General features: G+C 35.5%; 2 protein-coding genes across 3 annotated transcripts in view; one reads left to right on the top strand and one right to left on the bottom strand.

Moving 5' to 3' along the window:
• Positions 1–1,401: 1,401 nt before the first annotated feature.
• On the top strand, positions 1,402–7,700 carry LOC127105710 (S-adenosylmethionine carrier 1, chloroplastic/mitochondrial). The gene is made up of 13 exons (XM_051042908.1): positions 1,402–1,586; positions 1,705–1,774; positions 2,053–2,154; positions 3,722–3,804; positions 4,091–4,167; positions 4,812–4,902; positions 5,190–5,243; positions 5,332–5,427; positions 5,537–5,626; positions 5,932–5,983; positions 6,847–6,908; positions 7,045–7,125; positions 7,313–7,700. The coding sequence occupies exons 2-13, from the start codon at positions 1,726–1,728 to the stop codon at positions 7,448–7,450; spliced, it is 975 nt and encodes a 324-aa protein (XP_050898865.1). The 5' UTR covers positions 1,402–1,586; positions 1,705–1,725; the 3' UTR covers positions 7,451–7,700.
• Positions 7,701–8,363: 663 nt separating this feature from the next.
• Positions 8,364–24,831, bottom strand: part of LOC127105709 (uncharacterized) — a 31,053-nt gene continuing 14,585 nt past the window's right edge. For both annotated transcript variants that reach the window (XM_051042906.1, XM_051042907.1), the window contains 10 exons: positions 24,418–24,746; positions 23,333–23,765; positions 21,727–22,194; positions 20,010–20,126; positions 19,789–19,910; positions 18,974–19,709; positions 18,641–18,895; positions 18,170–18,352; positions 9,788–10,129; positions 8,364–9,537 (listed from right to left, as the gene is read on the bottom strand). In XM_051042906.1, coding sequence (XP_050898863.1) covers positions 8,788–9,537; positions 9,788–10,129; positions 18,170–18,352; positions 18,641–18,895; positions 18,974–19,709; positions 19,789–19,910; positions 20,010–20,126; positions 21,727–22,194; positions 23,333–23,765; positions 24,418–24,746 — 3,735 coding nt within the window. In that variant the 3' untranslated portion in view covers positions 8,364–8,787. The remainder of the gene's footprint in view (positions 9,538–9,787; positions 10,130–18,169; positions 18,353–18,640; positions 18,896–18,973; positions 19,710–19,788; positions 19,911–20,009; positions 20,127–21,726; positions 22,195–23,332; positions 23,766–24,417; positions 24,747–24,831) is intronic.

The following is a 24,831-nucleotide window of genomic DNA, read 5'->3' as shown; positions in this document are numbered from 1 at the left end:
CTATTCATATCAAATCAAAAATATATATAAATGGTGTCAAAAAAATATACAAATGGTGTAAAGTATAATTTAAAAGCTAAGATATATTTCTCTTTGAATAGAGAAATTTGATCTCACAAATTTGATTTAGACTTAGAGTTTTACAATTAATAAAAATTATAATTATATTTTAAAAAATATATATGCATCGTAAGAATTATGCTTGAATAAAATAAAATAAAAATATCGTGATATGTCAATGAGTTGGATTCGCGGGTTTGTGGATTTAAAACTCCAAACTCGTTACCAAAACGAAATATCAATGAATTTGAATGAGTCAGTTTGAGTTGGACATATATATGATTGGGTTGAGTTAAAATAAGAGTTGAATTGGATTAGGTGTGTGGGTTCCCAGGATGTCGCATACCTATAAATACCTCTACTTATACGCATTTATACGCATAATCAATGTTTTAAAAACCGGATAGAACCGGCTGATTCAACCGTTTGGATCAGGAACTAAAGATGAATCTGGTTGGGTCAATCTTTCAAAATCATTAATGAGTCAAAATCAGAGTAAAACCGAAAAAACCGGATTGACCGTCCAAAACCATTCAAACCAACGAATCGGAGACGATTTTGTAAAACCGCCCGATTAAAAAAAATGGATAAAATTAATCATTTTTTATTTTTTATTTATAAATTTTAATATGTCATTATCAAAACTTAACCTACATTCTCCAATCACAAAAAAAAATTATATGTTTTTTGTATAACCATACAAACTTCTAAATTTTGTCACTCCATCATGGTTTTTCTTTCAACCATACTTCATCATCATCACACCGCCTTTTTTAAACCTAGTCACGATATCCAACTCAATATTGATTACCCTTAAAGTCAATATTGTTTATTGTCAATTAAGACTTGTTTGTCGTAGTTCAACTCAAATTCGTTTTTTTAATGAATTATATCGTATTATTTATTTTTGGTATTCTATCTTATTTAATTTAGGTACTCTTAATTATTTGAACTTTATTTTAATTATTATATTCTATTATTTTAATTTTGGTTTGAATTAGTTTAAATATTTTTATTATAATTTTTTAATTTGGTCAAATTATTCTTCATTGAAATGAAGTATAAAATTATGTTATGCTATTGCATTTATTATCGATATTATTGTATTAATTTTATAATAGATTCTTGAAATATTTATTTTATTAAGTTTTGAACGTATGATTATGTGTGACATATCTATAAATTTAATTTTATATTATTAATTTATTTAATAAATGGTTCGACGTTAACTTTAATCGGTTGAACTAATTAAACCTTAAACCACATATTTCACCAGTTCAATCTCCGATCTGTTTTTTAAAACATTGAGTATAATTGACAATTATATTTAATTAAAATTTAATATATATTTTACGAACACTTAACCTACTAGCTGTCCACTTATGTTTGAATCAAAGAGTTCATTTTGAACAAAGGTAACTTTTGGATAACTCATGTACTCCTCTTTATATACATACATCACTGCTGGTGCTACTTGCATGAACTAACTGCCATTCTAGTAGAAGATAACTCTCTTCACTTCATCGGTAAACTCGCTATCTCTTCCGAATACATTCAAAACGACCTCTACTGTTGTCGTTTTCTCTCTCTCTCTCTCTCTTCACAAAATCCATGTTTAATGCTGTTTATCTTCAATTTTCTCAGTGCTGATTTCATCACCCATTGATGGCTCCTCTTACACTCTCCGTTAAGGCGCAAGATTCTTCAATTTCAGGTAGGTTTCACACTTTTCTACAAGAATTTTTACTTTAGCGATTTTGGTTTAGTTGATTTTTACTTCATGATTCTTTTGTTACACTCATTTATCATGTACCAATGCAATTGAATTGGCATTTACAATTCAGGATTGATTAGTGCTAGTTTTAATGTATTATTGATTGATTGTTAATTCTTAAGGAAAAGTAATTATAAATTTTATGCATAAATTATTGTAAACAGAACTTTGTTATCGATCATGCCGCTTTTTAGCACACAGATTATATGGTTTTGCAGATGCTTCTACTAAGAGAAAGCAGAACTTGACTGTGAGAAATTCTTTTGCATCTGTTAACGTCGGACAGGAAAAACCATTTGACTTCTTACGCACTTTGTTTGGTAAGTATCATATCTTCTTTGTTGTGTTCTGTTGTAGCGAATAGTAAATATTATTGTTTCACTTTTGTATTCGCAATGTCAATGTGTTTGTATTAGTTGTCCTTGTCGGAATATGTGATCCATAGTTCTTAAGTAATTTAGACAAAACAACATAAAATGTTGATTGCGTGCATATAGAGATTTGTACTCATAGTACATGCTGAGAAATGCATAAACCACAGCTGAATATATACTAAAAGTACAAAAAAATTGATAAACACGTACAACAAAACCTTTACTCACTAGGTGGTGTCAGCTGCATAGACCGACACCACCTATCATGTATTTCCTTTAAAGATAAACTATTGATCTCCATATCTCCCATGTTGATCTGGCCTATAAATATTATTCGTACAATTGTTGGACTATCCTTCATTTGGTCTGTTAAGTAATGTGATTGAGTCTAACTCAACCCTACAAAACCGGTTGGTAGAGTGAGGATTGCCCCCACTTATAAACACATGTTTCGGCTATATATTATCTGATGTGAGACTCTTAACATGGTCAATCCTCCATATTGGTCTTCTTCACACTCATACAAACTCCAAATCAACTTAGCGAAACTCTACCATTTTCTCTACAATGGGAGCTATCCCACTCTCCTCTCTGATAGTTATATTTTCAATTCTACCCTGTCTTGTGTAACCTCTCATCCATCGCAAAATTCTTATTGCTCTAAAATTGAATTTTCGTTCTTTTTGTGTCTCTTGCAATCCATGTACACTGTTCTACTTCTATTTAGGCTAAATCTGTTTCATAGACTTGTCTATATATTTTAACTTTCCTGCAATTTCTTCCCTCGACTCTTCAAACAAGACTTTATTATCCACAAAATGTATGCATGGTGGCATAACTTTTGGCTATGTTTGGTTCATTTAGCATGTCTATGACCAATATAAATAGATGAGGGCTCAAACTTGACTTGGTGCACCCAGGTTAATTATATTTTATGTGTGTTCCGACTTCATGTTGTCACACCAGTTGTGACCCGTTCATATGTGTATTTTATTTTTGAACCGTAAGAAAGAATATGCTGAATATATGTTGATAATTAAAAGAATAAGATTTTTTTTATCTGCCTTGATGAATAATTTTCTCTTATTTTAATGATAGAGAGCATTAACAGTTACTTTCTTTTGACTCAAATGGCTGCTTCTTTAAGGCATGCTAAAAGACCATATTTGTCAAATACTTCTTGGCCCTTTTTAAATAGAAGGTTGAGCAACAATAAGATGCTATTCCCCATCCCTTCACATAAGCAGTGAAGAATTGGAGTTTTTCCCGCATAGATTGTGTTTAAATATCTTGATAAATTGATAGACGATACTATTTGTTGGAAAATATTTTATTTCCGGTTTTATTATTTCCTTTAATACCACTTTTATTTTTCTTTATTTTCCTTCATAAACCAACCAGCCTAAGGCTGAGGAATAATACACAACAACTTTTACCTATTTTTTCCAATACTATTGACCATGGTGAATTATTGTATTGCAATCATTTTGATGAACCTGGTGGAATTTTGCAGAGGGTGTTATTGCAGGTGGTACAGCCGGAGTTGTTGTTGAAACAGCTCTATACCCCATCGACACTATAAAAACACGGCTGCAGGTAGGCTTTTACAACAAAATAAATTATAATGACTATTGAGGGTTGTATTTTGTTGTGTGCTATACTGATTAATATTTGATGCTGTAATAACTAATAAGGATATCAAACTTTGAGAGGACAAAGGAAAACTATATAATTTTTGTTGTTGGATAGGATGCAATTTGTATTGTAGCAATTAGCAATATCCATTCGTGAAGATTTAATATGTATAGAATTCTTAACAGCAATTTAGAGGGCTTCCATTTTACATGAAATATGCTGATTATGTTTGTTTTTGTTTTTATAGGCTGCCCGCGGAGGAGAAAAACTAGTATTAAAAGGCCTTTATTCTGGATTGGCAGGGAACCTTGCTGGTGTCTTACCGTGAGAACCTCGTGGATAGCATGATGTTTCAAACATTCTAGGTTTTGTATGTTAATTAGAAATTTTGAAAACGCTAACTTGGAAAAAAAATCAGAAATTAATTGGCAAGCATAGGGCATACAATATACATTTATATACATCAATGATGATTTATTGAATTTGTTCTAAATGGCTCAACTGAAAACGCCAACATTTTATATGGAGGTTTTCTCTGTAAATAAAGAAAGCTAAGTGTGAGGATTTATAAACTCTAACTACAAATCCACATCGTCGGTGGTTTCCGTCTCTTTCGTTTTTCCTGATTCAGTGACAAAGATGCTTGAGGAATACCATAGTAGATTATTTGTTTACTTTTGGATTCTTGGTTGCTCATTCGGAAAGCTCTTTATGCAGTGTAGTCTTGGGCTCTTTCGATAGGGTGTGGGAGCATATATACAATTGTTTGGAAAGCTAGTATCTTTTACAAAAACTATTTATTTACTCTTCATTGAAGATTTTATACATATTTAAATTGAAAGAGTTATATATTTCACAAATTTATTTAAGTGGTTTTCAGGAATTTTTTTTCTGTGTATCAAAATATAGATTCATGAACCATATCTAGGTTTTTTCTTTAACACCTGGTGTTGTTTTTAAATGTGCAGGGCATCTGCTCTATTTGTTGGAGTTTATGAACCAGTAAAGCAGAAACTGCTAACGATGTTTCCTGAAAATCTGAGTGCTTTTGCTCATTTAGTAAGATACTGCCTATATAAACATTAGTATGAAGATACACTCAACTATATTCATTTTAGAAAAAAGCACATACTTGGCACTTCAAATCAATTGTCTCTCATTGCTTTGAAGTCTTAAGTTTGATCAGTTATGGTCATCTGAAGCCTCTTGGGTCTATTTGGCTTGTACTGGAGTTGATGTTATGTCTATGTCATCATTCTTTAATTGCTGGCACAAAATTTTATTGATGCAATTTTTTTTAAAGTTTCTGGGAAACGATTTTTCATTCACTTTTCAAATTTCATTAGACTGCAGGTGCTATAGGGGGCATAGCTGCATCTTTTGTTCGCGTTCCAACAGAGGTTACTAAATTCTCATTTTTGTAAAATGATATTTTCATGGCTGCATACAGTTTCAATGGGAAACTTCACATTCTCTAGTGCTCCACAGGTTGTCAAGCAACGGATGCAAACTGGGCAGTTTACATCAGCTTCTAATGCTGTTCGCTTTATTGCAGCTAAGGAGGGCTTTAAAGGATTTTATGCTGTATGAAGCTCACTATATCTTTCTTGTAATATTTTATGATAAATTATATTCCCTACACCCGTGATAATTTGCTAAAATGTTTCTTTGATATTGGTATTTAAAATCACAGGGCTATGGATCTTTTTTACTGCGGGATTTGCCCTTTGATGCTATTCAGTTTTGCCTCTATGAGCAGATTCGAATAGGTTATATGCTTGCGGTAAATTTCTCGAGTTCTATATTTATGTATTTTAAAGATTAACTGTGTTGAGATGTTTTGTTATTAATAATGGTTCTGTCAAACAAAAGTTATTTTCGCCTTTCATGCCGGTGTTTCACTACTAAAACATTTATGTTTACTAGTCATTATTCAGTAGCATGAATTCAAGGATTTATTTTGAATTTAAACAATTAATGTAAACTTATAAGTTATACAGTCTGTGGTTTATCGAAGATATCAATGTTGCTGTTTTCTCTTCTATTTCATTTGTCATCGATGATGTGATTTATATTTCTTTTTGCTAGGCACGAAGAAATCTGAATGATCCTGAAAATGCAATTATTGGTGCTTTTGCAGGTAAATAAATGACAGCATAGTTTAGTTATACACACAGAGCATATAATTTGTATACACACACAAGTTTCAGCACTAGTGACATGTAGAAAGGAGACTAGTAAATCTTGTACAGTGGATCAGATAAAGTAGTCAAATCACTAGACAGGAAAATGTAGAAATTAATGAATTGAATATATATATATATATATATATATATATATATATATATATATATATATATATATATATATATATATATATTTTGTTAAGAGTCCCACATCGAATAATATATGGCCTGAACATGTGTTTATAAGTGGGGGCAGTCCTCACTCTACCAACCGATTTTGTAGGGTTGAGTTAGGTCCAACCACATTTCTTAAAATGGTATCATGAGCCTCGTTTAAGATCCGGTGAACCACCTATTATGGTTTTCGCTATCGGGTCACCCACCATTTATTTCTACGCTCAAGTTGTCTAGTTCTGAGCGTGAGAGGGTGTGTTAAGAGCCCCACATAGGATAATATATGACCATAAGCGGGGGCAGTCCTCACTCTACCAATTGGTTTTGTAGGGTTGAATTAGGCCCAACCACAATTCCCTATATTGGCGCCGTTTGATCCATGTAGTCATGAGTTTATGCTTTAACTGTGCTTCAAGCTGATACACCTTATGAGTTAAGGTTTAAAGATGTATGGTTGTTTGACTCTATCAGTATTTACTGTGTAGAATCAAAACTGTGAATCTTGTTAATTTTGTCAAGCTATTTTTCTTTGCAAGGCATCCAGTCAAAACTAGATGTCTGTAACTGAGGAAAGTCTGTAACTAAGTTTTATGGTGTATCCTACTAACTTTGTGATGTGGTATACCATTTCTGTTTCTTGTAGGCGCACTAACTGGAGCAATAACTACGCCCCTTGATGTCATCAAGACAAGGTTAATGATTCAGGTAAGATGATATCCTGGTTTTATCTGATAACCATCTATCTCCATACACATGATACCTTTTCTGTTCAATTAATCTGCAAGTAAATCAATAGTAAATTATCTAGCCATTTACGAAGTTCTTTTTTCCTCCTCTTAAGGGACCTGCAAACCAATATAAGGGAATTGTGGATTGCGTTCAAACCATTATTAAGGAAGAGGGACCTGGTGCTTTTATGAAGGTATGTGCTTTCTGTGTTTTCTTTCTTACATTGTAGCTTGTGAAAAGTAAAATAGTATGGTGCAAATTCCCCCCAAAGCATGCACTTTATCTTCTACTGCCCTATGTAGATTAGAAAAAATATAGCTTTGTGGCAAGAAATATACTTGGAGCTTATAATATAAATCATACTCCTATGTCTATTGCAGGGTATTGGGCCAAGAGTACTTTGGATAGGCATAGGTGGTTCAATATTCTTCGGCGTCCTTGAGAGTTCAAAACGTTTCCTTGCTGAGAGGCGTCCTACAAAAGCTCCGCGCATAAACTCAGAAAAAAGTAAAGATTAAGAATATGGTTTTTGATTGTAAGGATTTTGTATAATGTATCATCCCTCTGGTTAACTTGAAATGTATTCTAACAAGTTTTGTAGCATTTGAGGCTTATAATTAGCATCGGAGGTAGCACATGTTTTAGGTGATTTTTACATTATGGTGGAAATTCATCTCTAATTCATCTCTGTAGTTGATCTCACTTAATGGAATTAGCCAGCCTTGGATGATGATGTTAATAATTACAACAAAGTTTAAGAGACTCTAATATCTAGCTTCTATGCTCAATTTGACAATAAATGACCACTCTTTCGACCATAAAGTCATGATTTGGGCAAGGAAATATGCATGCACTGGATGTGGCACAATGGTTATTGAGATATAAATCTCAATTATCAATCACAAAAGACATTGTGTGATAAGTAAGATCTTATCCTAAAAGTATGTTTGGATGTAGAATTAAGTGTGATTGGAATGTTATATGACCATGTTATTCTTTAGTATATATTTTTTAAAATCTCAAACATATACCATAACTCTACATCCAAACATACCCTAAGGGGTTGGATGCAGTGCAAATCTCGTAAGTAGCGTCTTCAAGTATCAAATAATGCATTTTTAATAGTAACCCAGTGATTTCCGAGGGTTGGGACATTAACTAGGATGGCTGAATATCAGAATAATTGATATTCTAATAGTTGTATTGCATTTCTAATGGCACATAACAGATCGATAATAAGGTCATGCAAATAATCAACAATTTTTAACAATGCGCAGACCATCAAAGATTTCAATGTTTTCTGTTTGTCAAACTAATCTATCAGCATCTACTTTGTACTATCTTTGAATAATAACCGAGTATAGTAAAAAAATTGATGAGGCATTGAACCAAATTTTGTAGGCAACAGAACGGTAATACCTATGCAAAACATGGCAAATGGATTTTTATATTGATGTACAGGAACTATACATTGTGGAGCAAAAAAGAAAAAGAAACAAATGGGACATTCTATGCTATCGGCCTCAAAATCGACAACTACCCTCTTCTCCCCTACAAAAGAATCGGAGAAAACAAAAACTATTAGGGTGTTTACAAGAATGAGCTACAATACAATTTGCCTAATATACAACCATCAAGCATCTACTCAACAAAAAAAAATATACATGTATATATAGATCAACAACCCATCCAATATTCATTTCGTCCAGCCAATCCGATTTTGGCTCAGCACCGTTCAATATGTGCGACAATGACCCCCACATTGTTTTTGAGCCAGCAATAGGTCAAGGTCGAGAACTAACTTCCTGTCCAACCTGGTTTGTCCAATCATAATGACAACTTACAGTAGAAAGTTTCACATTAAAGGGAGATAAGCTCCACCATGACCTTTCCTCAGCACTAAGGGGGCCGCATTGTCAGGGACCTTGTCCATTTCTTGAGTGCATGCATCGATGACATCTCCAAATCCAGTTGCCACTGTAGCCAACTGCATCCGCAACCTCAAATCTCTTGTTCGCTTCAGTAAACACCTGAGTGATCTTCCTAAATATTTAGCCCATTCAGCAGGCAACCCTCCCCCCGTGAGCCATACCGAGAAATGAGACTGGTCTCCTCTGGCAGCTACTTCAGCTCTATAAAATTTCGCTAAATCAGTCAACATTGAAGGCTGAAGAGGTAGAACTCCAACAAATTCAGCAACAAACTCCTCCATGACTTCAGGTTTGAGCATTTGGTTCCAGAGCACCAAAGCCCATTCGCTTGGTTGGTTCAAGTTATAAGCTTCAGCTACAATTAAAGCTTCTTGGAAACGAGACTGCTCAACTAATGCCCGTCTAGCATTGGTTTCTGATAGATAAAGCCACTGGAAATCTGGCATCCGTATTTGGAGGGATAGAAGGGAAGCTTGAGCACAATCCTTCCGTGTTTTATTGCCAGCATCAATGGAAGAGTGAACTTCAGCAGCTTCAATGAAGTAGCGCATGGAATCCAACAAGTCTTCATTCTGGTCCTTGTTATAACGCCGAAACCACTGCTCACATGATTGCTCTGCTCTGGACTCTAAAAGAGTGGCCGTCTCATGTTTCATATCAAAATGAGTATAGACCTGTAAAGAAGACAAATGAAAGATGTTAAGCAACAATGACTCCGGGAACAGAGAAACAAAAAGAAAAAACTATATGAGCAAGTGAAAAATGCAACGCGCAGACTTCTTAAGTAGATGCTTGGAAACAGTATGCAACATTGAAATATAATTAACTAATTAATTGTATTTGAATGTAAGCAGCACACAACCATCAATCTACAGACAAAGCTCAGTAGCCAGCATTTCATCAATATAGAAAATAAATACAAACCAGGGCAAATGCATCAAGGTCATTAGGGTTGAAATGCTTCAAAGATGTAAGAACGGCCATTCGAAAACCTCTGACAGCCTCAGCAGTGCCTGTGTTTGTGTCGGCAGCAGCAGAATACTTTTGAAGAAGAAGATCCAATTGACCATTTTCTATAAGAATGCCAAGAATGAAATTGAGAGCATAAAAATTTTCAACTCCAGTTATCAGGCGAGCCAAGCATGGGAAATCACCCTCCAAAACATAAGCATCAACCCTAGTTGCAGCAAGGGAAACAAGAACATCAACTCCATCAAGGCAAGCAGATGATTTGTAGAAGTGATGGGACAGAATAAGAAGCTCAACCTGAAAATGCCAATTTCACAGGAAGAACATTGTCAGCTCAAGACAAAGGAATGAGTCAGCCAGAATTATTAAGAGACATTCTTAACTAATATTTCTTTCATACAAATTACAGCTACTCAACGATTATCTCTTTAAAAGATAGGGCAGCGCACAACAGCAGCAGAAGAGAGGGGGTATACCAGTTCTCAAGTTGTTATTGGATAAAGAGGAGCAAATCTTAAATATGATCTTGTAAGAATGGTCTTAAATATGATCTTGTAAGAATGGTCATACAACAGCACCGAGTTTATGGTATAAATTGTCTTCTAATTCTCAACATTCACGGAAAACTTGATTAAAATTCACTTCTTCTGCTCTTATTCTAGACTAGTTTACTCACTTGATATGTTCTCTCGAGCGAGAGTTAGAGTGGGTGTTGAAAAGCGTGTTCCTAGCACTCCTCTTTCTGTTATGTCTACGACTGAAGTTCTACCACACACGAGGTAATTATGGGTCAATTTTTCGGTCAAGTGTATTGGTTGGATAATGGCTTAACAACTTGCCTCCATCCTAGAAAAACAACTTGCAAGTTTACTAACCAATAAATACATGTCAACATTGAAACTGATTCACATGTGAGGTGCAAGCTCAGAATATGTTCCTCGCTTTTCTTATATTGTTCTCCTACTCTGTTGTATGGGATTCTCTCCTTATCTTTTTTGGAACAGTGAGTCCCAAGTCCTTGGACTGGTGATACTAGTTAATAGTAGAAGTAAAGAAACAAATACGATGCAGCAATCTAAAATATTTGCTACACAACTGTGCTTAGGTAGAACAGATCTAGGATATTTCCTTAGTTACAGACAGAAGACAGGGAAACTATAAATCAAACTGCTAAAAAATATTTGGAGTTAAACAGTTGATCTTTATAAATAGTGTTGATTGGTGTTGCTTTCATTGCAAGTATTCTATTTTCTGCTTTTTTTTGTTTCTTTCTTTGCTCTATTACTTTCATTATTTTATGCTCTTTTTTGTGGTTGCATATTCTGTGTTATTCTTTTTTCAATATTTGCTTAATCTTTTGAATTTTTTTAATTCGGTTTTAATTCTTTTTTAAAACTATTTTAATAATATTTTTTTAAATATTTTGATTGTTTAGCCTTTTCCTGTATTTGCTTTTATTTTTGGTCCATTCAAATAGGTATTTTAGTTTGGAGATAATGTACAACTAACAAGTTCCCTCATAATCATAAAATTCAAGGGTTGCTAGTGCTAACAAAACAAACCATGGAGGAAAATTTCACCATCCGGTTCAATAAGCAGATACAAACACCACTCTTGTTGTTATTTTGAAGTCTTGGCCTTGATGAGAAGTGGTTGTTAGTTGTTTATGACATTGTGATCGAGACTAATGATATTTTCTATCAATCAATCTCCGGTTTTTGACATTTATCGACAGTCTTTAGGATTTTTATTTATTTCTGCATTAATATATAATTTTGTGAAGTAGATAAAGATTCATGATTTATTGCTAATGGTTGGAAATTCCACCTTCATTGCGGTCTGTCCCCATTCGTGTCCCTAGTAGGCCTAATTGCTGCATTTGGTTTGCCGTCATTGTAAAAATGGCATTGGGCAGGATATTATAATACACATCCCCATTCCCATACCCGCAGTTTGGAGAAATCCTCGTACCCGAATCCATACCCGCGTGGTCAGCAATATTTGTACACGTACCCGTACTCTATGGATAGCTAAGTACACATACTCATACCCGTTTACCCGCATTTCTAATAAAAAATTATCGATCAATTATAATTTATCATGTCATTCTAAGTTTTTAACAACATTAAAAAATTCAAAAATGTCATTCTTAGATTAAGAAATATACAATCACTTATATTAAAATACGTACAAGTTTAATAGTGATATATTTAAAAAATTTGATAAACATATATGTTTATATAATAATAAAAATACAAAATATATAAATATGTTGGAGAATATATTATTTCCGATTTTATTATTGCCTTTAATACTAATTTTATTTTTCTTTATTCTCCACTAAGGAAAAAATCAATTGTAATAATTGTATCTTCACTATATAAACCAGCCTAAGACTGACGAATAAGATATAACAGTTTTTATCTATTTTTTCCAATATGGTATCAAGAGCACTAGGTTAGGGGTTACTGTAAAGCTTTCCACAACTAGCGGGGTTCGACCCGCTTTCTTACCCGATCCGATTCACATACCCGTTTAGCTTCCTATGACAAATAACAACAACAGGTGACCTTCCCCATCACAGACCCACACCGGATCCAATCATGGCGAATAACCGCAACTTGAGTCGGGCGTCGGCGGCGGAAACGGCGGTGGCCACGGAAATGGCATACGAGAGGAACCGCGGGTGCTCATAAACAATGACAGTCTCAGAATTTGGGTTGGGCCTAACTCATCCCTACAAAACCGACTTGTAAGGTGAGGATTGTCCCCACTTATAAACACAACACAGGTCATATCTCTAAGCAATACGGGACAAAATCCATCACTTCAAAGCTAACACAATGAAGGTGTTAGGGGCTGCAATGAGGCAAGTCAAAGAGCCGCAATTAAGGCAACTAGGGACGGACCGCAATTAAGGCGGAAAGTCCAACACATCCCCTCACGCTTGGGCCTCAATGAGTCCAAAGCGTGGATGATGCGGAAAGTCCAACAATGGATCTAGGATAGGCTCTGATACCATCTCAGAATTTGGATTGGGCCTAACTCATCCCTACAAAACCGGCTTGTAAGGTGAGGATCGCCCCCACTTATAAACACAACACAGGTCATATCTCTAAGCAATGTGGGAGTAAATTCACCCCTTAAAAGCTAACACAATGAAGATGTTAGGGACTGCAATGAGGCAAGCCAAAGAGCCGCAACTAAGACGATTAGAGGCAGACCGCAATTAAGACGGAAAGTCCAACCGGCAGTAATGACGGCAACAATGAAAATAGGAACGTTGGTTTTGGTGACAGTTATTCCAACATAGGTGGTAATGATCAAGAGGGTTCCTCATACTCCCTCAAGGTCAATATCCCTAAAATGAATGGGAATAACTATAATGAATGGGCTCAAACCGTTCGGTTGGTATTGGATAGCAAAGGGAAACTTGGTTTCTTAACAGGAGCAGTAGCTGAACCGGCAACAGGAGACCCTCGTTACAAACAATGGAAGTCTAAAAACTCCTTGATTATTGCGTGGCTAGTAAGCTCTATGGAAACTGGAATAGGTAAGCTTTACATGTTTTTACCTTCCGCAAAGGATGTGTGGGAAGCTGTTAAGGAAACATACTTTGATATTCAAAACTCCTCTCAAATTTTTGATTTAAAATCAAAGTTATGGCATGCGAAACAAGATGACAGAAGTGTAACTGCTTATTACAATGAGCTGTTGACACTGGCAAGAGTTAGATCTCTGTTATGATGACACTGTGGCAAGAGTTAGATCTCTGTTATGATGACACTTTGAGGTGTACAGAAGACAATGTTTTGTTTCTCAAGAAGCAAAAAAATGATCGTGTATTCATGTTTCTCGCTGGACTCAATAAAGACCTTGATGAGGTAAGAGGTAGAGTGTTAAGAAAAGTACCATAGCCAACTCTTTGTGAAACTTTTGCAGAAATAAGAAGGGAGGAGGCACGACAAGGAATTATGATGGGCAAGCCACCACGAAGCTTTGAATCTGAAGCCTCGGCTCTGGTTACTAAGAACCTTGACGAGGGAAGAAGGTCAGACAAAGTTCCTTAGTGTCATCACTGCAAGCGCGAATGGCATACACGTGAAACTTGTCGGAAGCTCAAAAGCAAACCTCCTAACTGAACGAAGAAAAGTGGTCGTGCATTTCAGACTAGTAATTCTGATCAAGAGCAGCAACCCCCTCCGTCTCAGTTTCCACTCACTACGGAGCAATTAGATAGACTGTACAAACTCCTCGAGTCTCCAACCCCTTCTTGCTCTATAGCAACAAAAGGTAATTCTGTATTTCTTAGTGTCAGTCCCCAATCATACTTGGATAATAGATTCAGGTGCCTCCAATCACATGACAGGTAAATTTACTTTGTTCTCTTCATGTAGTCCATGTGCAGGTAATCAAAAAATAAAAATCGCAAATGACTTTTCTCTAACCATTGCAGGTAAAGGTTCAGTTGTGTTGTCTCCAATGTTAACTCTTAAAAAATGTCCTTCATGTTCCAAATTTATCTTGTAATTTAATGTCCGTCAGTAATTAGCCCAAGATATAAATTGTCAAAATAATTTTTTTCGATTTCACTGTGTCTTTTAGGATTTGAACTCGGGGAAGATGATTGGCAGTGCTAAAGAGAGTGAAGGACTTTACTACCTTGAAATTGGATCTGCATCACAACTACCTTCAAAAACAATAAGTTCCTGCTTTGAGTCTTTTTCTGTTTTGAATAATAAAATAGTTTTTGCCATTATCACTACTAAAGACTTGGATATTTATTTGAAATTGATTCTGCACCATTAAAAAAAATTCTTTACAGCCTGACAAACATCTGATTTCCCCTTTAACAAGTACACCCATGGATGATTTTTTTCTAAAAAATGAGATTATACATCAAAGTTCATGTCCTAATACTCCTCAACAAAATGGAGTGGCCAAAAGAAAAAATAGACATTTACTAGAGGTTGCTAGAGCTCTACTTTTTTCAAATAAAGTACCAAATTATTTGTGGGGCGAAACTGTTTTAACAGTTATGTATTTAATTAACAGAATGCCCTCAAAAATTCTCAATTTTCAAACTCCTACTAATGTCTTCAAAGAATGTTTTCCTAGTATTCGTGTTTTAACTGATTTGACTTTAAAAATCCTTAGTTGCACAACCTTTATATATGAACATAAAAATGTTGGAAAATTTGAGCCACGTGCTATAAAATATATCTTTGTTGGATACTCCCCAACCCAAAAAGGATATAAATGTTTTGATCCAAAAAATAAGAAAATATTTGTCACTATGGATGTTACATTCTTTGAAAATAAATCTTTTTTTGATGACACTCATCTTCAAGGGGGGGAGATAAACGAAGACTCGTTTCAAATTGAGGACATGAGTTTTTTAAATAAGTTATCTTTGTCCGTATCATAAAATTCTGAGATTTTTACACCTGCACCAACAGAAAATAGCCATGATTCTTTATCTGATCCTACTCCTGTTATGAGTAAGGAACCTTGTGAATCCGAGCCTATATTTTCTCTTGTAGAAAACAATGAGAATCCTGAAAATGATGATGATGATGATCTAATTGAAATGCCACAAAATAATGAGTCACTTCAACAAAACAAATTTGAATTAGGAAACAGGACTTGGAAAGGAAAGGTTTTTGTAAAAAAGCACCATAAAGGAAAGGATCAGTACACATTTCAACACTATCAGGAATCTGAACCGGGGAATGATCAACTTCCTAACAAAAGAAAAGGTAAGTCTATCTCTGTTTCTGAGAGTCGTATTTTGTATCCTGATATAGATGATCCTGTTGCCATTAGAAAACCTGTCCGATCTTACACTAAACATCTCATGTCCAATTTTATATCATATTCAAATTTGTCTTCGTCTATGTCTGCCTTCACTTCAAAATTTTCTAGTGTAGAAATTTCAAAAAGTGTACAAGTTGCTCTAGAAATTCCAAAGTGGAGGGAAGTTGTACTTGAGGAGATGAAAGCTCTTGAAAAGAACAAAATTTGGAGTGTTACGTCACTACCAGATGGCAAGAAGACAGTTGGATACAAATGGGTGTTTACTGTGAAGTATAATTCAAATGGGTCAATTGAAAGGTACAAGGCTCGCTTGGTGGCTAAAGGTTTTACTCAGACCTCTGGTATAGATTACTCAGAGACATTTGCTCCTGTTGCAAAATTGAACACTGTCAGAATTCTTTTTTCTCTTGCTGCCAACATGGATTGGCATTTACATCAGTTAGATGTTAAGAATGTCTTTCTTAATGGCGATCAAGAAGAAGTATATATGGACATTCCTCCTGACTTTAAAAACAAATTTAGATCAAATGTGTGCAAACTAAATAAGTCTTTGTATGGATTAAAGCAGTCCCCTAGAGCTTGGTTTGAAAAATTCACTCAATCCATGAAAAAACAAGGGTACATCCAAGGACAGGCTGACCACACCTTGTTCACAAAGTTCTCCCACGATGGGAAAGTTGTTGTCCTGATTGTTTATGTTGATGATATTGTCCTTCCTGGAGACGATACAATGGAAATGGCAAGAGAAGAAGAGGAATTGGCAGTAGACTTTGAAATCAAGGATCTGGGATTCATGAGATATTTTCTAGGTATGGAGGTTGCTCGGTCAAAGAATGGTATTGTTGTTTCACAGCAGAAATACATTATAGACTTGTTGAAAGCAACAGGAGTGAGTGGATGTCGTCTTGCAGATACCCCTATGGATCCTAATGCTAAACTTTGGGGAGAAGGTAATGTTTCTGTTGATACTGGGAGATATCAAAGATTGGTTGGAAAACTGATTTATTTACCACACACCCTACCTGATATTGTTTTCTCAGTTAGTGTAGTGAGTCAGTTTATGCATTCTCCTTTCGAGGAACATCTTGAGGCAGTCTATAGGATACTGAGATATTTGAAGGGAAATCCTGAAAAATAATTATTTTTTAAGAAGACTAGTGAAAGAAATGTGTCTATCTTCACCGATGTCGATTGGGTAGGTTCAATCACAGACAGAAGATCAATCTCTGGATATTATATGTTTGGGGTTAATCTTGTGACATGGAGGAGCAAGAAACAAGGAGTTGTAGCAAGGAGTAGTGCAGAGGCTATGTCTCAAGGTATTTGTGAAGGATTATGGATCCTTAGAATCTTAGAAGAGCTTAAGATGAAAATTGAGTTTCCATTGAAATTGTACTCTGACAGTAAAGTTGCTATTAGCATAGCTAATAATCCAGTTCAACATGACAGAACCAAGCATAACAAGATTGATCGACACTTCATAAAGGAGAAGTTAGATGCGGGAATCATATGTCTACCCTTCGTGACTTCAAGTCAGCAAACTGCGGATATCCTGATCAAAAGTTTGACAAGACCTACTTTTGAGTATTTGATAGACAAGTTGGGCATGATAGATATCTATGCACCAACTTGAAGGTGGGTGTTGGAAAATATATTATTTCAGATTTTATTATTGCCTTTAATACTACCTTTATTTTTCTTTATTCTCCATTGAGGAGAAAATCAATTGTAATAGTTGTATCTTCACTGTATAAACCAGCCTAAGGCTAACGAATAAGATCTAACAATTTTTACCTATTTTTTTCAATAAAATCTAGAGTCAGGGTATGGGGATGGATGGGTACTATGGTACTCGTATCCGTGCCATACCTGCTTATTTTAATGGGTAATTGTCCGTGTCCATGCCCGTACCCATTTTGCGGAATTTTACCCTACCCGTTTTGAGTAATTTTTGCGGGTACTCATTGGCGATGGATCAAATTGCCATCTCTACTTCATTGCAGCATTCAAAACCTACATTGTGTTGGGTTTGAAGAGCTGGATTAAATCTCACATTGCTTAGAGATATGACATGCGTAGTGTTTATAAAGTTTGGACAGCCCTCACCTTACAAACCAGTTTTATAGGGATGAGTTAGGCTCAACCCACACATTCTAAGACTAATTAATATTTATGTTGCACAGGGTGTGTTATATATACACACTTTTTAAAAAATTTCCAACATGATTCCATAATAGGCCATTACCACTATCCGCAAAGTATATATATATATATATAGAGAGAGAGAGAGAGATATCTTTTGCTCACTGCAAATCCATCCGTCATCAACAGCACTGGTAATCTTCTTGTCTTAATAAATTTCTTTAAAAAAAGAAGCGTAGAGGGTATCACAGTCAACAGTAGGGTGTCATTATCTCAGATAAAATGAATTAGAATTTTCCCAACAGAAATGGATTTAATTCGCCATTTCTGAACAAGATAGTGAAAAGAAAATGTGAGTGACAAATATCAACATGGTACCTCACAGGCATGTGGTATTTCTTGCCCAGTTATCACCAAACGCATTAAAGCATGCCCGATCTCTTGTTCAGAGGGACAAAGCTCTGCCCATTTCAAGAAGTCTGAAAATCTCCATAGCAAGGGAGCAGGACCTTCCTCTTTTTGTGAATCTATATATCCTCCTCGATGTGCAGCCAACACACCCTGTACAACATAAATATTAATCAGCAATAAGTCATGAATCCCTATCTACTTCACAAAATTATATCTAAACGGAGTTGTTTAACACAACCTCTTCATAAGTGACATGACATGTAAATTACAAAACTGTAACTCATAATGACATCAATTCACAAATCCAGGTTAGTTTCTTCATTCAATAGATGGGAAACAACACGCCCGCAAAAGTCCATCTAATGATTAGGATGTCTAACACACAACATAGTAAAGATTTTGCAAGTAGAATCATAAAATAATAATAATGAATCAAACCTTCAGGAAAGATTCTGCAAGTATTTGAGCAATACTAGCAGCTGGCATCGGATGAGTCTGCACCAGAAATTTTGCCTCCTCAAAGGACTCTTGTGCTTTAAGAGAAAGTAGTTGCAGTAGCTCAATTGGTTGCTTGTCGAATGCCTCAAAAAATGAGAGACCCAAGGTGTTTGCCACTTTTATAACTGCTATTATTTTCTTACATAGCCCACGCCCACTACCTTCGGTAAAAATGACCACCAAACTCTCCAAAACCTAGCATTTTGAGACAACATTGTACATATCATCAATGGAAAAAATATCTGGGGAGGGGGAGGAGATTTGGACAGTTACCTGAAGTGAATCAATATGGCGCTTATCATTCAGTAACCCATATGTCTGCATAACTGAATGCACTTCGTCATCAAGCATCGAGGCTGATACATTGCTAGGAGGAGTTGACATAGAAGCAAGCTTCAAGGCTGCATCAACAAGTCTAAACTCAGATGGTATTTGTCCAGGGGAGAATTTATATTGTAGTTGCTTGGCGGCAGTGATTTGCCCAAATTCCAATAAAGAAAGAACAGCCCTTTCCAGCTCTGCCGCTCCAACCCTGTCCTCCCACCTAGAAAAAGACATCTCTACTTTCAAATTTTCTTCTTGCAACTGCAACTCATTTTTGAAACTGATAGTATTGGAGCCATCATCGGTATCTGAATTTTTTTCTACCGAGTCAAGAGCTGGGCGTCTCAAAGCCACATATCCTTTGGCTCTTCGTTTTGGCTTTGTATTCCCACCAAAAGTAGTTGAAAGACCAGCATCCACCACTTGATTCTTGTGAGGCATTTGATTGTTTTCTCTGGACTCATATTTTTCTACAGTTCTATTCCTCATTGTATTTATATGGTTATCCATCTTTGCTATTATACTTGCAGTTCGGTCAATAATACTGGAATCATTCTTGATAGCACTCTCCCTGGTAGAAAAGGTTAAATTGAAGTCTCCTTCACTCTTCACCTGAGTCTCGGACTCAACAGCTAAGAGCCATACTTTGGTTTCAATTTCACGCAGAAGTTGCAACGGACAGACACTGAAAAATTTAGCAACAAGATCAGTAAGGACATTAATTAAAGTTGAAACAGAAAGTAATCCTCAAATATGTCCCATACGGGTTGGAAAGACTAATCATCCCACTCAGCCATTGCAGAGAAAGCAATAAAAGTTCATGAAGCTCCTTTGCAGGAAGATCTTTCTCCACAGCTTCGGCATGTTTAAGAAAAAATAACCCAGCCTGCACTCATTACAACGGAATAAACTTATAGCATCAAACAACACAGTATATTTCTTTAGCTGAACACCGACTATATTAGAAAAAAGAAACCAAACATACTTGAAGAGAAGGAAAGGAATATCTGATGAATAGTGTGTGGCAGTGGCTCCATAAAGCAACCCTCTCTTCTGGCACATCCCAAAGAAATTCCTTCCATTCAGCTACCATAGATTCAGCCTAGCATTTGTGGAAGAGGTGTCAGAAATATGAAAAACTAAACTAAAAGCTAAATCTAAGGGAAAAAAATATGTAAAATGGCAAAGAAAAATTATAAGCTCCATCAGAGCTCAGATTTACAGCAAAAAGTAATCTAAGTCAATACAACAACAATCAAGTTTATCCCACTAAGTGGGTCAGCTACATGGATCGAATTACGCTATAATGTTCTATCAAAGACCATGCTTCCATCCAGCTCGTTAATCTCAAGATCTTTCTCAATAATCTCAGGTTTTGTTTGGGAGTTCGGAGGGGAAGGGAAAGGAAGATTTTGGGGGAGGGAATTTGTAAAAAAAAACTGAGAAATCTTTAAATAAATTTGAAATTGTGCTTTTGTATAGAATGATAAATGATTGTTTATCATTACTATATTTTTGAAAAATATTTTTCAAAATATTATAACATAAAATATATTTGAAGAATCTATGTAAGCCCTCCAACCCTCCTCCAATACAAATTTTGAGTTCTCCAAATTGGGGGGATTTTGTGTTATAAATAAAAACAAAATCCTCCCAACCAAAATCCTTCAATTCTTTTCACTCTATCCTTCCCTTTTTTTCAAATCTCTCCCCTCCCTTTCTCTCCAAACTCCAAAACAAAGTCTTATAGTTTTTTAAAGTCTTCCTCTACCTCTAGTTGTTTGACTACTCTCCTTACAACAGGATCCACAGGTCTTATCGCTACAACTGAATTTATATAAATTTTAAAAGATCTCCAATGTGCTCATTATACAGTAAGATTTGTAAATAATAATTCAGCATTCTCAATACAAGTGATACTGGCCATCAATTTGATCAAATGAAATAATGATATTCTACACCAAAATTTATTAAACCAACATAATTACAGTATGAGTACTGACTTAACAAATCAATTAAACAATTCTGAAAATGGTAACAAAATCGCATATAGAAGAAGCAGTGATTAAACAATATAAGAGTATAGCAGTAGCGTGTAGCTCAAGCTAGGCAGTTAGTAAATTTGTGAAAGCTGTCCTTGTTAGTGACAGCTGTAACCAACTCAGCAGAGTTGGTGTAGGATAAAACACTTAGTGCAGGATACAAGGCCCAGCTATATTATAGCTGTTGGCACTCATTTGCAACTTATTTTGAGCAGATTCACTACAATACAATACAACATAATTTCTCAACTATATTTTCTACTTTTCCTTTTCCCCTTCTAATAAACAATAAGATGTTATATGTAACATGGCAAGAAAATGCTACTCAAACCCTTAATTTAACTAGTCTAGTATGAAGTTTGATATAATATCCACCGATGTACAATTAACTAGTCTAGTATGCACTTCGATGGATCAAAACTTATAATTATTAAAATAAGAGACAATATGAAAAGCAGTCAGATCAAGAATATGTACTAACATCAACAAAATGAGATGAAGAAAAAACATGAATTAGTTATAAAGAGCTTCTACTGTTCGGTATATACCATTCAATCGATCAAGATTCAAATATAGGATCAATTGGTTTCCCCTCAATTGAGGTTATAGTCCATACCAACGACTCCATTCCACAAACAGGTTTACAAACTTAAATACTACCTGAGATTCAGTAACATGATGCATAGCAGATTTCCAGGGTGCACCGCTGGCCTCCAGCTGTTTGGCCCAATTCCTTGCTTGCTCCCAGTGCCTATTTTCTTCTAGTGCAGATAAGAGTGAAGCATCGTCCCAATCATCATTACCTAAATGCAACTCGTCATCTTTACGAAGTAGAGGCTCTGCTAAATTAATTTTCCAATAAAGCCTTCGATAATTTGCCGCTGCATATCCACCATCACCAAAGTCTATGGCAGCAAGAAGTTGCAGCAAGCATCTTTTCTCATAAGGAGAAGGGCAGGTTGAAAGCACAGCATCAGCAGCTGTAGCGGCAGTAGAACTAATCCATGATGTCTCAATCTGCCCCTCTCTTCCTAAATTTGTCTGTGTGTGCATTGGTTCCTCCTTAATTCGAGCAGAAAAGGAGCCCAAATGCGCAGAAGCTTCTGAGAGGCGCATTTGTGAAAAGGCCTAAAGGAAAAAAGGAAAAGAAAACTTCAAAATTGGAGGGCTATTATTATATTTAAATTAAAGCTAAAGTCAGGTTGATATCAATATTGCACCAGAGATATTATAACCCATTCAAAGATTTGGTTAAAAATATTTCCATCGAAATATCATAAAATAGCTCACAACACACAAACAACACATATTACAGGTTTGACCTGAATTGATAAAAGTGATTGACTCTGTTCTTGACAAGAATTCAGTTTAATCAAACATTTAATATTCAACAGAAGAACCTCGGCAAATTAACCGTCATGGCAGGGAATTCTTAAAAAGTATGTCTAAGATATAATATCTTACCTTGCAATTTAGATGTGTATTTTACATGGTCAAAGCAAAAATATCGAGGGAATTTTTATGCAAAATTTTAAGAGGCCCATTATTTGCTTAGGTTTTCAAAAATATTATTGAATTTTAATATTGAGAATTTTCTTTAGTGTATCATTCCCTTGTTCTTATTCTTGCACTTGTTGTACATCATGCCAGTTGCATTGAAGTTCACCTTTTTATTAGAAAAAATATTGACCGAAAGAAAGTCAAGTCACAAACATGAAGATAACCAGCTACTGGTTGTTGAATACCCAAGAACACATTATGGCACTTGACCAAAGAGACATTAAAAAAAGTCTATATATTTTCTACGATACAAACCGTTAAGAAATGTGATTGGACCTAACTCAACCCTACAAAAACGGTTGGAAGAGTGAGGATTGCCCCACTTATAAACACATATTCAGGCCATATATTATCCGATGTGGGACTCTTAACACACCTCCTCACTCTCAGGACTAGACAACTGGAGCATGGAAATAAATGGCGGGTGACCTGATAGCGGAAACCATAGTAGGTGGCCCACCAGATCTTAAACGAGGCTCTTGATACCATGTTAAGAAATGTGGTTGGGCCTAACTCAATCCTACAAAACCGGTTCAAACCGGTTGGTAGAGTGAGGATTGCCCCCACTTATAAACACATGTTCAGGTCATATATTATCCGATGTGGGACTCTTAACACAAACCTATCGTTAAAAAGTAGTACTTACTAGTCTCAATGATCTTACACATACTAAATAGCCAAATGAAATTTAAGTTAGTTGCCAAACCTGAAGAGCACGGATGAACGGCAACAGGGGGCATGATGGAAGGAACATATCAAACGCCCTTAGCAAAGGCGGAAACAACTGTTGTTCACAAAGCACTGCAACCATCTTGGAAAGAGAAGCAGGCCCTTCATCGGAAACACTTGCAGCATCAACAGATCCATGGTGTTCTACTGTTATTTCATCCTCTACAATCTTACCTTGAGAATCAAATATTCTTTCCTTTATAGAAATACTTGAGATCTCAGACATTGCAGAAGCAGAGGAGTTTAGTGAAACAGGAGTTATTAATCGTCGACGTTTAGGACTCTGCCTATTATAATGAAATGTAAGCACTCTGTCACTTAGAGGCAGGGCATTAGTTGCCGCTACAGCCGCTCCAATATTGTCTGCAATCTGGGAAGCAATATCGTTCACCTTGATTGAGGAAGTTTCTCTGTCCAAAACAATAAAAAGGCAATGAGTTTCAATCACTGAAATACATCACACATGTTTGAATTGCGTGTGTGGATCAATTAGCACTTATTTACGACTTGGGCCTATAACGACTCATCATAGAATGTATTTTCAATTCAACCATTGAATTATACACCAACCGACTTCATTCCTATTAGGGGTCAATTAAAAAACATTGTCTTGTGCCTGTCATACATATTCTATTTAAAAGTGGAAACCTATAATTATGAAATAAAACAGTAATAAAAAATGTGTCTTGCACATTAGTTTTAATATGAGCTGATGCAATATAAACAATTTCAGGTTAATGTAAAATTTTCTAAGCATAATATTTGTGATGCAAATTATAATTCAGCCGTGGATTTCAGGAGAAACTGGTCATAAGAAAATATTATTCCAGCCGCTGTCAAATTTAATTACCAATTATCCTAAAATACAGATAGAAAAACTGATATTGACTAAGACACAAAATACAGATAGAAAGACTGATTTTGACTAAGACACGGGGAGATCAAATCACACAAGACTGCAGGCCCTTCACAGAAGAAATGGCTTAGCATATCAAACAATAAAAAAGAAAACATAACCAGGATATAGTTATAAAATCATTATTTGAAAGCAGTTACGATCACCTTGCTGCAGTAATTTCTAACCAAACTGTCAGACACGATAATGGAGAGACATCAAGGAAACATGAAGCAACCATTGCCAATATTGACCAGGACAACTCTTTTGCTTTCATCAAGAGAGCCTCTCCTGGATACTTTTGCTTTTCACACACTGCTAATATTTGGAAGAGTTCAACTGGAACACATATATTTTCTTCAGGAAAGGGTGTTTCACTGCTTTTCTCCAGTGTGTCCAAGAAAGGGGCAGAGCCTGCCTTTTTCTTCGATTGCATTCCTCTCAAAACTGTCAACATATGAAGTCTGAGACGTGGGTCGCTGAACTCCTTTGATGCCTAGCATTCATAATCACAAAGATATAAAAAGAAATTGTGTCAACAGAACTTACACAATTTACATGTTGAGTTAGAACAGGATACA

The sequence above is a fragment of the Lathyrus oleraceus genome, chromosome 7 (genome assembly GCF_024323335.1).
Source record: "Lathyrus oleraceus cultivar Zhongwan6 chromosome 7, CAAS_Psat_ZW6_1.0, whole genome shotgun sequence".
Taxonomy (NCBI): domain Eukaryota; kingdom Viridiplantae; phylum Streptophyta; class Magnoliopsida; order Fabales; family Fabaceae; genus Lathyrus; species Lathyrus oleraceus.
The sequence above is the reverse complement of the archived record's forward strand: the minus strand, read 5'-3'. Positions and strand labels throughout refer to the sequence as shown.